Raw genomic sequence first — 18,917 nt, forward strand, 5'->3', positions numbered from 1 at the left:
TGAGAAAGCTGCCCCGAGGAGATGGGGGAAGTGTTCAGTTAGGAGGCTGAGAACATGGTGACTTTGCACACCATGGAATGGGGGTCCTAGAGAGTATGGAGGAAGAGAGGGGGCAGGGGGCAGAAGATAGTGGGGTTTGGAGTCAGGAGAAAGAAAATGCAACATGAGAGCAGAGGGTAGGAATGAAAAGCGACCAGAGGAACTGCATTGTAGGCAGTGGATCCGGGGGCAAATGTGAGTCTGAAGGATCCCTGTGGAGTCGTCTCTGGGCCCTGGTGGAGAGAGGAGGGGACTCGGGCCCTCGGGAGGCAGCAGCCTTGGCTCAAACTTACTGGCCTCTAGTGGATTCCTAGCTCAGGTGGGCAGCCACGCAACCAGATTAGTTCTAGACCCTCATCCTTGTCACGGTCCCCTGTGGCTTCTTAAAGAATCAGTGTGCCAGGTGGCCAAGGGTGGTCTGGTGAGCGTTCCAGGTGCAGAGGGCAGCAGGTGAGACGTGGTACCAGGCGGTGTACAGGTAACTTGATGTTGCTGGAGCATAAGGTGTGCAGTAGGGAATATGTGCCAGTTTACACTCAACACGCCTGAACATTAACCTTTATCCTGTACAAACAGGATGCATCTCCCAATATCCTTCTTTCCATCATCAACACAATGTGTTTCAGGGCCCAAGGCTTAAAATCTCAGTCTGCTTCGACTCTTCCCTCTCTTTTACCCGTTTCTAGTTGTCACCTTAGTTCACGTTTCTTCCCATCTTGTCCAAGCCCCACCCAGCACCTGAAGTCTGGCCCATTTTGGTGGATCCTGGCCCACTTTCCAGCCTTCAGCTTCTTCCTCCCTCCAGGGAGGAAATATGCCCAATTTGATTTGCAGAGATACAGCAAGTTCCAGCCCACACCAGTGTCCTTTCATTGGGCCCTTTCCCTTTATATATTGTAGTACATTACTTATTTGGGTCATATGTATCTTTTTTTAATAACTAGACAGTAAGGTAGCAACTGTGACTTTACCTTGATTGCTTTTTAATTGTCCCCTGAGAGCCTGGCACACTGTTCTGAACTTACTTAGGAACTGGATAAAAATTCAAACAAAAGAATGAATCTCTTAATTAAGTAGGAACCAAGGAAACAGGCTTAAGTACAGATTAGGAAGTTATAGATACAAATGAACACTGCATGTGTTTTCAAAGGGTAAAACCTTTCTAATACCATTTTATAAAGACATTTTATTTTGAAACTTCAAACCTACACAAAAGTAGGATAGTAGGTGACCCCCAATATGACCCCCATCACCCAGCTTCAGTGATGTTTAAATTTTTATCACATTTTCTTTACTTCATTTTTTCCTTTTTTTTAACTTTTGCTGATGCATTTCCCCAAGTTTTTATTTTAAAAAATTCAAAAGCTGGATTTTACTGAAGAGTTGAAAAAAATGGTACTTTTTTTCTTTTAATTGAAGTACAGTCACAGTGTGTCAATTTCTGGTATACAGCACAATGTCCCAGTCATGCATAAACATATGTATAAGGAGTGATACTTTAAATGCTCTTGTACCCTTCACTTAAATGTGTCCATTCTCTGTACACACAGCACTTTTTTTTTTGACCATTTGCAGGTTGTTTGCAGACATCCTGACCCTTTACCCCTAGACACACAGCCGGTGTCCCCTAAGAGCAAGGGCGTTCCCACATAACCAGGCCATTATCACACTTGAGAAGCTTGACAGTGACTCAGTAATGTCATCTCCTGTAGAATCCATATTCAAATGTCCATAATAGTCCTCAACATGTTTTATTAACTTTAAAAAAAACCCACGATCCTGTCAAGCTCTCACTCCTTGCATTCCTTACGTCTCTTCATTTTAATTCTAGGCTAGTCTGTTCACTTCCCCCCCCCTTTTTTTTTCCAATTCCATTGGCTGTCTTCAAAAAAGTCAGTTATTTAGAACCTGATCTACAAATGTCTTTTAATTTTTTTTTTTTAATGAAGGTACTGGGAGTTGAACCCAGGACCTCATGCATGCTAAGCATGCTCTCTACCACTTGACCTATCCCCTCACCCCCTACAAATGTCTTTTTAAAACACCTATTTTGAAGCAGTTCTGACCCTGACTTCCCAGGCCCCACTCCTCCACGTGGGCCTGCATGCAGACACCGGCCACAAGCTCAGGGTTCCCAGGCCTCCTGTACTTCTGACCAAACAGCTACACGTTTGGGGGTCGCCATGGCCCACTCAGATTCGATACTTTGCTAAAATGACAAATCAGAGCCAACCAAAAGAAGAGACACATAGGGTGAGGTCTGGGGGGTTCCTAAAGACACAGCTTCCGTACCTCCAGACCCCTCCCCTCCACGCACATCAGTGTATGTCACCAACCCGGGAGCTCATCCGAGCTTTACAATCCAGTTTTTACTGGGTTTCATCACGCAGGCATGATTGATTGAATCATTGTCTACATGATTGGACTCAGTGTCTCCCCACTCCCCTCCCAGGAAGTGAGGCTCACATCACATGATTCCAAGGCCCAAACCCCTGATCACCATTTTTGGTCCTTCAGCTTGGCCAGTCCCCATCCTGGAGCTACCTAGGAGCCCACCATGACTAGCAAGGACATTCCATGTACTTAGAGGCTCCCTCCCAGGAACCAAGAACAAAGACCAACCAAATTCTTTATTATCCGGCATCAGTTAATAGAGTCAAGTCACCACAAGAATCTAGTCACTGCAGCGCCATGAAATGAGCACAGTAAGTGAGCTCCTTCTGCTTACGAGCGAGGGAGGAACAGAATTTGTGTGGCCTGCCTGCAGGGTCACAGTGATGGTGACCCTGCATACAGTAAGCAGGGGGCTGGCTGCAGGTCACATACCTCTCCTCTTTGACTGGGTGGTTCTGGAGCTTGGATGACCATTTTTGTTGAGGACTTTTTGAAATGTCTGGTAGCAGGAAACACTTGGGGAGGGAATAACTGATGTTTGGCAGAACCAAGGGTTAGTGAGCACTGATTTATGTTTGTCACCAGAAGTGCCCATTATGGGCACTAGCACTTGTAATTAGACGGTTATTGTTGTTTTCGACAGATGTTTGCATCAATGAATAAGCTTAGATTTACAAGTCTCCTAGCAGCTGGCTATATCTTCCTGGGCACAGAGGAGCAGTCATCAAGTACCATGTTTGTTTTCTTTTCTTTTCTTTCCTTTTTTTTTTTTTTTAAATTAAGTTTTCTGAACATTGCGTTATGAATATTTTCAAGCGTAAAGCAAAGTTGAAGGAATTTGGGCATCAAGACCCATATATCTACCGCCTCGATTCTAGCGTTAATATTTCACTCTACTTGCTGATTACATATGCATCTGTTCATCCCTCTCCATCCATAGAGCCATTTTATTGTTTGTATTCGGAGGAAAACTTTTCCATCTGGGGCCCCGTGATAGGGGGCCTGCAAACTGACATTAGACAGATGAACAGGAGAAGAGACAAGGCATATTTATACATGCATGTGGGAGTATTCAGTGATGAGTAACTTGCTGAAAACCAGAAATAAAAGGCTTACATACTAAATTTAACAAAATGAGGGGTGTAGGAGGACTAGGGCTCCTAGGGGAAAGCCTATTGGGCTTTATGATGCTGATAGACAGCTGAATTTGCACTTGTTGGTGCTGAGGGTCAGACTTCTTCTCAGTCAGGAATCCCTGGGATGGGGAGGGGAGGTGGTGAGTGTTAGCTATGTTTTCTGGAACCTCTCCTTAAGTTTAAGTGATACTTCTTCCTGTGGCTGCAGATTGTTTAAGTGTTCCCAGTTTCAACTGAAAACCACTTTGATGGGCTGTTAATCTGATGCCTTTGTAGATATCAGTACACTTCCCTCTGAATACATCAGCATCCGTGACATTAACCAAAGTCCAGTATTTACATCTTTATCTTTTGAGATAAAATTTACATATAATGAAATGTACAAATCTTATGTATGTTCTGGGTTGTTTGTCAGCTAAACCCCTCTTAAGATAGAGAACATTATCATCACCCTAGAGACCTCTCTCCTGTATCCAGCAAAATTCCTATTCTCACTTCTTTTAGCATCACTGTATTTTCTTAATTCTTCGATGCTACCAGTTATGATATTTAATAACAGCTTTTTGTGCTTCTATCTATTAGAGCTACATTGTGGCTTAAGAAATACCAAATGTGAAACAATGTATCCCAGACTTAAGAAAATACAATATGTTCCCTGGTGCCTTTGAGAGCCACCAAATAAAGAACTCTATGAGTGTATAACCGAGGTCTTCTTAAATTTAGTGCACGGCGGAGCTAATTAAGTTTTCCATATGATAATTGTCAACAAAAATTCAGTTGATCTAAGAAAGAAATGGAAAATTTTGTTCGAGCCAAATTTGGGGATCATCACCCAGGACGAGCATCGCAGACAGCTCTGAGAACTGTTCTGCCCATGTGGAAATCAAGGCAGTTACATCAGTTTTTTTGAGACAGGGGGCTGTATTTTTGAGACAGAGTGGCGTATTATTGACAGTTTACGTAATCCAGGTCTAAGTGTCATCCTGATGTGTCATGTGACTCCTTAAAAGATCAAGAAGGAATGTTACCTTTTAAAGAGTTGTCTTGTTGATGCTAGGAGATTGTTGCCCTTTATGGTGGAGCTGGTGTTCCTGCCGATGGGGAGGTTTGGTCCATGCATGATGCAGGTATACGATGCACAGTGGCGAGGGGTGAGGAGGTCAAAGGGCAGAGAAGAATTTGTTTAAATTGTTCTTGTCTTGCCACAAAAATGAGCTTTATTTCATAGAATAGGTAGTCATTTTTTTTTAATTGGAGATCATCTTTTTATTGACATATAGGCAGTTTACAATGTTGTGTCAGTTTCCAGTGTACAGCATCATGTTTCAGTCATACATATGTTCATTTTCATATTCTTTTTCATTATGGTTTACTACAAGATATTATAGTTCCCTGTGTTACACAGAAGAAACTTGTGGTATATCTATTTTATATATAGTACAGTCTTTACGTACCAGTTATTTTATATTGAGTACCTCTGTTTACAGAGGTTTCACGAAGAGAAAGTACAATTGGCAGCAACAGTTTTTTAAAAAATCAATACTCGTGATTTGATGGCTTCTCTTTAAGCTTTACGCTTCTAGTCATTTACTCTCTAATTTACTTTCCCCCCGAAAGATGAACATTTAATTTACCCTCTAGCCTCATCTGCGTACAACTCCCCGCCAGCCTTTATTTCTGAAGACTCGGGCAGGCAGTGTGAGCTCCCACTTGAGAATCCAAACCCCCTGCTTATTAGTATTCTGCTGTCCTGGCAAGGACTTCCTTGATCGTGAGAGGGCACTCCATGTAATTGGAAGTGAAATCCTGTTAAGAGTGTAATCCTCATGTTGACTTTCCTTCTCATTTTAATTAAAATTCACAGTCACCCTTGGTGAGAAAATTACTCTGTTCTCTAAGCCCCCCTTTAAAAAAAAACAGTTTACATTTTATGACTTTTAACTGCTGGTTAACTAGTTTATCTCCTTTTGAGTGTGTTTGACTATAAAATAACAATTGGGGAACAGTGGTTGCTTCACATCAGCCTTCTATCAGCGTGTAACAACAGATTTTTTTGGTTAAGAAATTTTATCATATACAAGTGTTACATCACGGTGATGATAAGGTAACCTGGATTTCAGACGCTTGTTGATTCTTGCTGTAAGTAAATACCTTAAAAGACAGCCATATCAATAGAATTAAGTAGGTAAGGCAACCCTGAAATAGACCCCATAGGTGCAGTCAGCTGATCTTGACAGGGGATCGAAGGCTGCACGATGGAGCAAAGATTGTCTCTTTAACAAATGGTGCTGGATCAGCTGGACATCCACATGCAAAACAGGAAAGAAAAAAACACCCAGAGTGAATCCTAATGCAAAGGATGACCTTAGGGCTGATCACAGGTAAAAATGTACCATTCTGGTTATAACAGAGGCGGATAACAGAGGCGGCTGTGCGTGTGTGCGTGCAGGAGGGATATGGGAAATCTCTACCTTCCTCTCAGTTGTGCTGTAAAGCTAAAACTGCTCTTAAAAAAACAAAGTCTTAAAAAATATAAACAAGGCGACAAAAAAAAAACATTGTGTTGTCAGATGGGAGTTGGAATTCTTTCTTGTCCCAGCTCTGCTGTGGCCCTCGGTGAGCCGGTCAGCTTCTCTAGACCTCAAGTTTGCTTTTCCAATGACTCTTCGTTTTAGATTTCCTCAAGTCTTAAAACCTGTGGGGATTTTTAGATGATTGTAGCTTTGTCTCAGTGAGAGCTGTGTTGTGGGAAAGAGTGTACAAATCAGCTTGTAAATGGAAGTTTAAAATGTTCCAAGCAAATCTTCCAGAAAAAGGAATCAACATCTTTGCAAATGTTACCTCCACTAATCTCTGCGGGGGTATCCCTGTCATCTCTGTTTACATACCACGTGATCCAAGGCTGACACTAGCTCGTATGCGTGTTTAATAAGACCTGAACCCAAGTCTGTCTTGATCACAAAACCCCTGCTCTTCCCAGTAGGCTGCTTTCCGATAGAACAGAGTTTCGAAACTGGAGGAAATTGTCAACTAATGTTTTATATAAATGTTGAAGTAACATATATATGTGGTTTCCATATTGAGGTTATCTACAGCAAGAACTTCAGGCAAAGGGTGTTTTTGAAGCTCGGCTGAATTTGATGTTACAGACGTCCAGAGAGAATAAAAACAAAACTAGTTAAAATCAGGGAACGGGGGTTTCTCATTGGGGAAATACCCACAGTCCGGAAGGGGTTCAGAGAAAGATCCCAGAATTCATCATGGGTTAATGATCTGCTTGGCTACTCACCGCTGCTGTTTTTAACATTGTTTTGGATTGTGTGTCCCTTTGAGAAGCCATAGACCTCTCTAGAAAACACAGATACCTTCAGGTTAGAAGCTTCTGGTCTTTTATGTCTGAATGTGCTGCAGCGCACACAGGGCACCCCCGCCCCCAGCAGGCTGCTTGTTCTGTCCTCCTGTTAACCTTGAACTTGTGCCCAGAGACCAGCAGAGAGACCCGCAGCCCCTCACAGGACAGAACTGCTGCGTCGCTAGATCTCGTCTCGTTGGTGGAAATGAGGTCAGATTCCCTTTATCCTCGTCACTCTTTGAGGGCTTGGCCTGCTGTTCCTTTGAGGATTCTCCTAATTTCCTTCGAGAGAAGTCTGCTGCGCTTTCTTTGTGGTTTCCTGCCCCTTTTGTTCAAGCTGCTTTATTTCGCCCTTTTTCCATCTGGGACAGATGTGCCATTTCCCCTTTTAAAAAATTTTTTCTAAGAATTATATTCCTTTGATCCTGCTACCTCTTTCATGTTCAAATCAGGTGTTATCACTTTTTTTTTCCCCAACTTCTGTCAGTTTCTTCCTCGTCACTGTTGACCCGCTAACTGGTTGTTACCGCTAAGCCATTTATTGAGAAACTTCCGGCCAGATGCCGGGCTCGGCTCTTGGCGTGCGTTATCTCAGTCCTGTGAAGTAGCCGTATCTCATTTTAAAGGAGTAGGAACTGAGGCCCAGCTGAGTAGCTTGCCCAAAGCCCCATAGCTGGGAGTGGTGGACAGCTTCTGAATCTGGGTGGGTCACCAGGACACCGTGGCCTGCTTCTTAACCACTTTACTAACACTACAGATTCATAAAGGAAGTTAGCGTTTAGTAATTCAAATTGCCTCCGTGTGGTGGATGACTGGTTGAGTGGACAATAATGGGTAATATTTATTGCATCCTAATTATATGCTTTAGATGAGCTTTTTTTCTTCACAACAGCCTTACATGTTAGAAGCTATTATCCGCATTTTGAGGTGGAGTGTGTAAGTCTCAGCATCTCCCCTCATGGGACCTCAACCAGAAGGTACTGGAAAAAGTCTTAGGAGCAATATTTTCTTTTCTTTATTTTTTTATTAACCTAAGGAAAAGGAACTTTTTTGTTTTGACACCTTTATTGTGGTGTAATTCCTATACAGTAAATATACGTATTTCAGATGTACAATTTGGTGAATTTTGATAGATGTCTACACTTAGGAAACCACCATCACAATCAAGATAGCTAACATTTCCATCACTCCCCAAGAGGTGCAAATTTGGAACTCCTGATTTATCCCTCCCCACCCCTTACCTCCTGGTAACCATAAGTTTGTTCTCTGTGTTTGTGAGTCTGTTCCTGCTTTATAAGTAAGTTCGTTTGTGTCCTGGAAGCAATGTTTTCTATTGGCAAAGCTACCTTAGACTTGCAGTATGTAAAATGTAGCAGGGTTCACTAGCAGTTGTTAGAGTACAGCCCGGTACGGCTGCCTAAGTGTGACTGACAGGGAAAAAATGCTCTTGGGACACAATGAAGCATGTCCAGCTGAGCGGTTAGCTGAGCCCACGGAGGCAGACTGACCTGATGAGAAAGTCGTAACTGTTTTCAGGACAAGTTGTCATCAGTCTGCATGAGGGCCTCGTTTTTTAGCATAATGAAAAATTCTCTGTTTGAATCCAATAGCCAACATCATGATTAGCTTGAAATACTAGGTATTTTGAATGAAGAACCAAACAGAGAAAACCACCATCATAGCTCTTAAGAAAAGACACTTGAATAAAATCCAGAGTCTTTCCCGTGACTCCAGGGTCCATCGCATGCACCCCTTCCCACTCCCGCAGTAGCTCCTGCCGCTGTCTGCCTTGCTGGTCATTGTATCCAGTGCTGCGCACCGGCCACCGGCTCCTGGAACATACCCAGCTCTTTTCTGCTTGGAGGCCTTCACGCCAGATGCCCTGCCCTGACCCCTACTTGCTGCTCTCCCTCGGGAGGCTCCTCCCCACCTGCAGGGAGTTGTGTCCTGCTCTTCTCTGCCTTTCCCTTCTGCCGCCGCCTTGTTTCCCGCATCCTGTAATCATCTTGCTTGTTTTTCTTGTTGACTTTAAGTCTCTTCTAATCTTGAGCTCCACAAGGACATGGACTCTGTCCACAGCTGTTCTCTAGCACTTAAAAGAATGCCCAACACACAGAAGATGATCTGCAAGTATTGGTTGAATAGATGAATAAATAAAACATCACCTTCTCTATGTACCAGTGGTAGCCAGGTAGAAGATATAATGGTGTTGAAAGGACATTAATGACAGGAATAAAAAAATATCATATAGAGCCTAGAAATAAACTCGACAACGCATATGTAGGACCGACATTCATTTATTCAACAGAATTTTTCAAGCACCTGCTATGCTAGGCACTCTTAACGTAAAAGATAAACAAGGCAGCATGGTCCTTGCTTGTTTTGAACTTGGAAAAATACAAAATTTAACTGAGTCAGGAGCCTAAATTAGCATGTATATTATTTAAATCAAAATTCTGTCTTTTTTTTCATATAGGGGAGCAGGAGGTGGGGAAAGGATATAGCAGAAGCAAATCATCTGAAGTTTATCTAAAAAAAAAAAAAAACCTCAGAGGCTACTTGCTTTTTTATTTTTTATTTTATTTTTAAAGAACAGTGATGGGTGTTCTGGTTAGTCCTACCTCACAACTACTGCAGTATGGTACTGGCTTTGGGATAAATCCCAAGTGTAAGTGAAGATAACATTTCAAATCACTGGATAATGAATGTCTTTGTCAACCTCTGATATTGGGATGTGGGCTGAGTCATTGGAGGAGAAAATCAGATTAAATCTTTATCTCAAGCCATAAATGTTTTCCAGGTTAATTAAAGATTAAGTTGGAAAAAGTGAAACCATCAAAATTCTGGAAGAAAATACAGATGGACTGAATAACACAGATGCTATAAAAATGAGACTATAGATGGGTATCACCTTGGTCCAGGGGAGGCCTTTTAAGCCCGAATAGCAGGCAGAAACCTCAACAGAAAGTTGGTAGACTTGAGCACCTGACATTAACTTGGACGGCCAAAGAAGGGGAGGGTTTTTAGTACGACAATAGGTGGTGGTTAGTAAGCTATGTATGTAAAATATTCTCAGAAACCAGTCAGTGCTTTGTATCTAGAATCATCAGTCTGAAGCTGGAAAGGATCGGATCCAGTTCCCCCGTTGTTTCCAGAGAAGAGACTTTCCTCCCTCAGCCGTGCAGGTGGTTGGCCAGTAGGAGTCCTGGATCCAACCCCTTGGTGGGGTCTGGGTGCATGGAGTTAGGAAGGTAATGCAACCAGGAAACCTACTGGAAAATTCAAATTGAGGACAGTTCAAATAGTACAGTTCAAAGTACAATTTCAAGAAAGGGTCAGAGTTTGTTGGAAAAATCAGATTTTCAAGCCTTAAATAGAACGGGCCCAGCAGATTACCATACCAGTTGGCTGTGTATAGAATAACATTTTTGAGTTCCTGGGGTGGGTTTTCTTCCCCCCCCTAGAAAATTAATCTAATTAGATACTAAATTTTTTAATCTAAAATTGAGATTTTATTCCTTGTCCAGGTAGGTTTGCTTTGCTCACGTCTTGGGGAACCGTAAATATTTGAGCACAGAGGCCATCATTCAGGTATTGCTGGAGGCTTACCTGGTTTCAGGCTTACTCCTGAGGAGAAGTAAAAAGCAACCTTGGAATATTTCCAAGCAGCCTCGTTTGCAAATAGTGATGTAGAAAGTGCTAGCATTTGTCCCAGTTCATAACGAAATTCATAATGTTCATTCATTTTCTCTACGAGTTATGTCCTGGCTGTGTGTCATCACCGCACCAGGTTATGTGGATTAAAAAGAAACCAGCACAAGTAAACACAATTGCAAACACACATCAGCAAACATGGGCAGCCTTATTCTTGCCTCGGGGAGCCCAGTAGGTGAGGCTTGTGATCAGTGTGAAGACGTTTACAAGGTGTGTACGGGGTGGAACGTGGGTCCCAGGGAGAGCGCCGTCGTTAGCCTGGGCTGAGGGAGCCGCTGAGAAGGCGTTCGATGCCCTTGAAGATGCCGTCGGTAACCGGCGGACATCCCAGAGTTCTTTCTGGTGCTTCAGATTAAATTAAATTACCTTAATTGTTTTGGACATTCTGTTTCCAGTGCTGGGTGTATTTCTACTGCTGAGGAATTTCTTCACTAACATGCTAATGGACCTCACTTCTCTGGCAGAGCTCTCCAACTCCAAGACAGTAAAGTGTGTTGTGAACATTTTCCTCTGCCCCCTTACTGGTGTCTACCCCCCAAAATATGGGTTGATTTAAAAAATAATACTTTAAAAATAATAATTTCCCAACTACTGGTGATGTTTTTTTCTATTTTCATTTTACTTTCTAGTAGTTCTTGTTCCAGCTGAGTTTAACTTTGTAGATTATAGTTTTGGAGTGTTTTCTTTAAAGCAGTTGTGTTAATGTCTCTTCCAGGGGTGAGTCGGGTGCCGGGAAGACAGAAAATACTAAGAAAGTCATTCAGTACCTTGCTCATGTCGCCTCTTCACATAAAGGACGAAAGGACCATAATATTCCTGTAAGTTTTTGTTCTACTGTTGTTTTTTTTACCCCTTAGATTTATTCTTCTGTAATTTCAGAAGCAAGAACCAGGAAGCAAGTGTACTCAGTGTGCCGCTGTCATTGGCAGCTCCCTTGTCTCCACCCTCCCACCTCACCCCGCCAGCGAGGAGGGAGCCAGGACATCAGGAAATTGCTAGTAACCAGTGATTCCAGCAGAGCACACTGGAATTATGGTTGTGGCTCTGAAGCCAAATTTCTTGTAAAGCTTTGATAGGAATTGTTCAAAACCGATGAGCAGTGTTTGTGAAGACTATTTTCCACCAAAAGAAGATCCTCAAGTATTTTCAGCAATTCTTTCCAACTTAAAGAGCAGCCCTTTGCTACTGCCTGTGGCAACTTGAGGGGAGGATAGAAATCGGGGGAGCGTTGGTGATAGGAAGGGGGCTAGAACATAGACATCAGTTAGCTGGAGTTTGTAGGCCTGCAGAAGCAGTAGTTAACTCTCCCTGGGAGAACGCCGAGCAGACCAGCCCTCACGGTTCTAAACCGCATGGTGACTTGGTGCTTTGGATGTGGCTTTTACCGCTAGGGAGAGAAGCCAGACTTGCTAACGTTTGCGTTTATCTGTTTGTAATGAGCAGCAGGAATCACCTAAACCAGTGAAACACCAGGCAAGTGCTTTTCTTTATGCTTCTTAGTCTTGAGTGTTTGCGCTGATTTCTGTCTTTAGACTGAGTCTCTGCGAGAGACAAATACCATTATTCTCGGGGGGAAGCTCTTGCAAACAAAATATTTAATTTTGAAAATGTGTCGCTTAGAGGCTTATTCTTCGCTGGGAAGCAGCATGCCATTTTGCTTTGTGTTCGTTTGCTAGAGGAATTGTGGTATTTTTTTCATCCTTTTCATCATGACATTGAATCATATGTTTATGAAGTCCGTGAAGTTAGTTTCACGTGTCAGTGGCCAGGTGAAATCCCAGTAACCGTTCTTAAACACGTAGAAGCCTAACTTGTGCCATACGTTAAATGTTGAGTTTGGGGCTGCCACTTTAAACGTTGCAGCTTTAAATACTTCTAACTTGTTAACGTTGAATGGCCCTGTGTGTGTTTTAACCCGAAAGTCTCACTGTGTTTACTAGACAAATTTAGAACTTTGTCCAAGGCACCTGGTTAGGAATGTTCTTCCTCATTATCGGACGCCCGTGTCTTAGCTCCTCAGAGCAAAGCGATGGCCAAACCACGAGCCGGGGCGTTTCCTGCCACCTGGGAAGGAGTAGGGCAGAGCCAAGCCAGACGCCTCAGGTAGAATGGGACGTCCGTGCTTGGACTTGATCCTTTCCCGGGCAGTGGAACGGTTCAGACTTGTCTGTCCTCCACAGGCGTAACCATATAAAGCCAGAAATGATAGTGTTGTGAAAATGATCGGTTAATATAAAGAAACGATCATACGCATCTAAAGGAATAGTCACAGGTGCTGAGGTTTTCACATAGCTTTCTTAAATTCTTCAGAAATTCTCAGACACCAGAGCTGTATTGGACCTGTGGCTCTCTTTTGTTCTTTTAGCTGCAGACCAGACCAGCGGTACAAATTGGGAGGACTGATGAAATAATCACTCTCCCATAGATTATTTGAAGGCTCCTTTGCCAGTTAAAGGATGACTCTTTAGGTCAGAAACCAGCTTTTTTTGGTCCTTCATAGAGTACATGCTAAATATGTACCTTCAAATATGTACTTAGATCACTAGCGAAATTGTGTTAAATAATTAATGTACAGATTTAGGTTTTCTAAATCCTCTGCAGATTACATAAATCATTACTGTTAACATTCTATTTCGATGTCATCTTAAACTACAGAGTGGATCCCTGTTGTGTGAATAGCATGCCTACCCCTAGGTTTTACTTGCGGTCAGGTCAACCCCTGTAAGCAAGTCCCCTCCGAGAAGGGACGGCTCCCTGGCCGCGCTGCACTGGCGTTCCCGGTTTGCATGTCTGGCTGCATGTTCTCTGTGCACAGACCCCTCAGTGTTGCTTTTCCTGGCTTATTTTAATACTTGCCTAGTCAGGTAGTGGCTGTGCCGTGTTTTTAGAAACATGAGAAGAATGCTTGTTCTCAATTAATCTTTCTTCCCCAGCACCCCTGAGGAATATGAAACACTTCTGAGTGTAGGGGATGGTCACGCCCTGGGGAGGGTCATATCAGGAACTTATTTCTCCCCCCCCACCCCCAGGTGCCCCTAGGCATGACTTAGAGCCCATTTTGAGGATGATTGCTGTAAAGTAACGGTTATACTTTGTAAGATCAGTGTTTCTTTTGGTTTGATATCACTGGTGTCTGAATTTGCAGTGAACTTTATATGAAGGCAAACTGACTAGGATTCCCAGGAACCATTTGGATAAACTGCTAGCATTTTATCACTAGACAGTAGGATAAATAATAAAAACAAAGGGAAAGGCATTTGTAGGCTCCTGACATTTGTTTGTCTTTGTCTCTTTGCTCATTTTTTTTAAACCACTTTATTGAGGTTTAAATTTGTGTCCCATAAAATTCACCCATTTAAAGTGTACAACAGTTCAGTGGTGTTTTTAATATATTTGCAATTATTACTGCAGTCAATTTTAGAGCGTTTCATCACTCCAGATAGAAACCCTGTACCTGTTCGGAATCACCTTCCATGTCCTCCCAGCCCCTGGAAATCACGAATCTACTTCCTATCTGAATTTGCCTATTCATGTAAAATACGAAAGGAATCATATGATATGTGGTTCTCTGTGATTGTCCTTTCCCTTAACATAGTGTTTTCAAGGTTCACCCATGTTGTAGCATGTGTAAGTGCTCCGTTCCTTTTTATGGCCAAGTAATAACCCGTTAAATGTGTCATATTTTGCCTATACATTCATCAGTTGATGGGTGTTTGGATTGTTTCTGCTTTGGGGCCATTATGAATAATACGGCAGCATACAAGTTTTCATGTAGACATGTTTTCAGTTCTCTTGGTGCACACCTAGGAGTGGAATTGCAGAGTCATGGGAACTTTCTAGCATTTGAGGAACTGCCAGAGGGTTTCCCAAAGAAGCTGCACCTCTTTACATTCCCGCCGGCAGTATATGAGGGCGCCAGCTTCTCCATATCATGGCTAACACCTGTCGTTGTCTTTTTATTAAAGCCATCCTAGCAGGGTGAGATGATCAATCTTTTATGTTACCTTCTAACTTCATTATGGAAATATGAACAAATTTAAGAAAAGTTTTCAAAATTAAGGTCATAGTATTTAAGAAGTAAATGTTAAATAAACATACACCTATAAGCGTTACTTTTTATAACAAAAGAAAGCCTTGTTTGGCTTAATGCCGCAGCCAAGTGAGTACAGTTTCAGTGCCCAGCCCCTCCCTCATCACGGGATGCTGTTACAGACCCCAGGGTCCACCACAGCAACCAGGACACTGTGCAGTTTCAGAGCAGATTTGGGGACGACTAATGTCTAAAACTTGACCATCCCCTAAGAATGACTCCTTCAAGCTAGCCCACCTCCCTGCTGACTTTGGAGTCATCCACATCCCGATGGCAGCTTCCAGGTGACTTCGTATCTGCTGGTCTAACCTGCCTTGAACTAACACAGAAAGATGACAGACAGCAATTTCAAACTCATCTTCCATCTACAATACAGCAAATGTATAAAATACATTATGCAATAAACTCAAGGGTACCGTTTCCATCACAGTTGGTAAACCTTTAAAGCCTCATATAATTCTAAACATTTAGAACTTTAAAAATAATTTAATAGCTAATGCTGTTTTTTCCCCCCACATTCCCAAATGACATTTCTTGTTACCATTTAGAGTAGAAACAGGGACATTGCCCATCCAATTCCAGTGGAAAAGTTAACACTTAGTCACTGCCCCTCGATGCTTTATAAATGGCTTCATAATTTGGTTGAGAGATCTTAGCACTGTTTATCTAAATGTGGAATTATTTGACGTAGAAATGATCAAACTTAGTGGTAATTTCTTAAAGATCATTTTTGTATTTTTTATAATATTAGCTGTGTGTCCAGCTTTTTGAGACTCATTTATGAGTTTCAGGGATCTTTACTTGGTCTCAGTGATGTAAAGAATCCATTAGAAGGGAATTACTACCACAACACTGTCCATGTAGTGGCCCCAGGAGCCTGGACCAAGGCTGAATCTACCACAGGGTCTGTGAGGACCCTTAACCCAAATCTCATTGCCACCCTTGGCTCACCACCATCTCCTCCCCCATACTGCTAGAATGTCTTAGGACCTCTGATTGTACATCCGTTCAGCAAATATTCGTGGAGCATCGTTTTGACATGATACTGACTGACCTAGTGCAGGGGATACAGCCAGTTCCTTAGAGCCAACAGAAGAATGAAATCGGAATCAGTGGGTCACATGCATGTGCACACACACACAGTCACACGTACACACAATCACATACATAGACACACACAACGGAGGAAAGAAAATAAACAAGAGTCTTGACCCAAAGAACCCTTACAGCCACATCTAGGAAATAATTAATAATACTTGTTTTACCTCCAGGTTAGGAAAACATTTTAATGATAGATTATTATTTAAAGTATTTTTATTGTGACTTTGTAAGATAATGTGTCATTTTAAGGAGTCTGTATTCTCATTCCTGATCTAACAGTGGATGTGTCATGTAAAGGCAGTGCCCCACTCATCAAGTCAGCGTTTCTCTGACAGCTCCTACACTCTGACCACGCGGACTGAGTGAGGTTTAAGGATCCTAGAGCCCAGACAACTGTTGCAGAGCCAGCACACCCAGGGCCTTGCAGGATGCTAGTCACAGACTGAGTGACCGCCGGCACCCACGGGAAGGGCACTCCTCCATCACAGCACGGCGGCTGCCGTTCTCAGGGTGGCTCTCAGCCGTGACCATGGGCTCAGGATACCATGTTTAAGAAATTTCGATAGCATATAGCATTCAGAGCCGTTGACGTGAGAAATAATCGGATGTTTTGAAGTCAGAGAACAGGAAGGTTCGCTGTGCAGGGGGCGTGTTCTCTAAAGCTGAGAAGGGGAACTGGTGCCGTGTCACGGCACTCACACGGCTTGGGGTTCGTAAGAGGACTGGACGCATTTCGGCTGAACACAGCTGTAGAGTGTAGTGAGGACCTGGGGGACTTGGACAGTCCGGACAAATGCTCCAGCTCGTCTCCCCACTGTCGCAGGCTTTAGACATACTCCCTACCCTCTCACCGGAGGGAACCACACCTCCTGACACCCAGCCACACCAGGGTTACGTGTCGAGACCGTGTACATGGCGTAGATTTGTTCCTGATTTGGGGTTTGATGATGGTGTGACACATGCATCACACAGCAGCTGGCCATTAGTTTAAAAATCTTATAAAAAATTCCTTATACTCCTTTTTTGCTTGGAGAATCATGTTAGCTAGCGGCTTTTATTCCTCTCTTTAGATCTAGAATACTGTGGGTATTTTAAAATAGAGGGGTAAGATTTGTGTTTGGAAAAAGCAGATTTATTTATGTCCTAAAGTTCCATCCCAGGGACGCAGCCTGACCTGTGGTGCTTTTCGTGGCCAGACGCAGTCACCCCACCCCTTGCAGCTTCCCTTGTGCTGCTTGATTAAAGCACATGTCAACATACTGCCACTTTTTGTTTGTAAAATTTGTCTTGTAGCTTAATTTGCTTATACATAAGGACATGAATAAAGCATACACTATATCACAGTATACTTAGCTTTTAAAATTTGAGCAGGAAGTCAGTAGCTTCACCATCTCTGTCACCTCTGAAATTGGAGATAAGGACCTTGCTCTAGGTCACTAAGATACTATGTGAAACCCTTGGAAAAATGACAAATCTTGTACCAGTACAATGGAAATTATTAGAATTTGCTGCTTTGAATCTTTGGAACAAGGCCAAGTAGAAATAAACAGAAGTGTAACTATTAATATGTTCTTTTTTTTTCTCAGACCGTGTAACAATGTCTTTTAATATGTATAGGGTTTTTAAAAATTATTTCTACCATCTCTCCATGCTCAGGCAAAAATAAGTGAACTGTTTAGCAAGTATTAATATGTTCTTAATGGAAATATCATGCTAAATTTCATTTCATGAAAACTAGTTTGCTGTATTTAAAAAACTCTCTACTTAATTTATGTGCTGTCCTTAAATTTATCACCTGTTCAATGTGACATTTCTTTGCCTAGTGATCATTTGAGAGATGCTAAGATTTTTCCTTCAGCAGAGCTCCTCAAGACCAAGAGTTAGAAGCCAACCACAAAGTTTGCTGGATGGCAGATAAAGTGAAAAGGCTGAGGGAAAGAAGCAGTTTTTTGTTTTGTCTTGTTTTGTTTTCCCTGAGGACTGGAGTAGAGATACTAGATTAATGTACTTCTGCTTGTGTGTGTGTGTGTGTGTGTGTGTGTGTAATGTCTTTCAGGGGGAACTTGAACGGCAGCTTTTGCAAGCAAATCCAATCCTGGAATCATTTGGAAATGCAAAGACTGTGAAAAATGATAATTCATCTCGTTTTGTAAGTTGAAAAGCACCAGAAACTTTTATTTTCTCCGATTTCTAGTTAAATGTCTACTGTGATTAAACAAATAAAGTACCTTCCTTCCTAATAGAAGTGGTGTGGAGCAGTGCTGTCCAGTAGAAATACAATGCAAGTCACATGGAATTTAAAAGTTTCTAGTAGCCACATTTTTAAAAGCAAAAAGAAAAGAAAAAAACAACTAGGAAAGTGATTTAAATTGTGTTTTTATTATATGTAAGTATATAATCATGTATTGTTACGTGGCTGTATAATTAAATAACCTCTCTGGACTTGTTTCTTCATTTCTGATTGCGGATGGCATGTGATTACAGGGTTGGCGTGGAGATTAAACAGGACGCCGGTTGAGTACTTAGCACAGCACTGGGCGTGGTAAACACTCAGCACATGAGATTGCGGTTTGATGTGGGAAATGGTTCTTCTCGTTCTTTGCAGTGTCTGTGGGGTGTGGATCTCAGAGCAATTCGTTGCTGTTCTTACGTCTTTTAAAAAATCTTCTCAGCTGGTTGACTCTCTTAATTCATTGACAGCTTCACTTTCTCCCTCAGTCTGACCAGCTCTCACAGCTTGTCTGAGATTTTACCCTAAGTGACAGATCAGTGTTACCACACGACACTGCTCCCCCAATTCAAGCTGCTCAGCATCAACACTTCAATAGCAAATCATCTCTAAGCTCAGATTCAATAAAATCTTTTGCCCTGGATTAGAGTCATCAAGATTGTCACCCTGTCCACAGTCAGATTTGGGCCCGGGGGGGATCAATTTCTGTTACTTCTACTTAAATCATTTGAATTAATTCTATGTTTTTCCTCCTCCCTCTGATATTAGAAGTATTGGTCAAAGTCGAGAAGGCCAGAATAAAAGAAACTTCAATTCTAACAATTCCTTGACAGACAGTTTTTGGAAATCTGGGTCTCTGAC

The 18,917-nt window shown here is 42.3% G+C and overlaps 1 protein-coding gene across 7 annotated transcripts in view; it reads left to right on the forward strand.

Moving 5' to 3' along the window:
* Positions 1-18,917, forward strand: part of MYH10 (myosin heavy chain 10) — a 179,626-nt gene that overhangs the window by 91,521 nt on the left and 69,188 nt on the right. For 6 of the 7 annotated variants that reach the window (XM_074342224.1, XM_074342223.1, XM_045524786.2 and 3 more), the window contains 2 exons: positions 11,351-11,453; positions 17,883-17,975. In XM_074342224.1, coding sequence (XP_074198325.1) covers positions 11,351-11,453; positions 17,883-17,975 — 196 coding nt within the window. The remainder of the gene's footprint in view (positions 1-11,350; positions 11,454-17,882; positions 17,976-18,917) is intronic. The other variant, XM_074342225.1, reaches the window with a different exon arrangement.

Source organism: Camelus bactrianus, chromosome 16 (assembly GCF_048773025.1).
Source record: "Camelus bactrianus isolate YW-2024 breed Bactrian camel chromosome 16, ASM4877302v1, whole genome shotgun sequence".
Taxonomy (NCBI): domain Eukaryota; kingdom Metazoa; phylum Chordata; class Mammalia; order Artiodactyla; family Camelidae; genus Camelus; species Camelus bactrianus.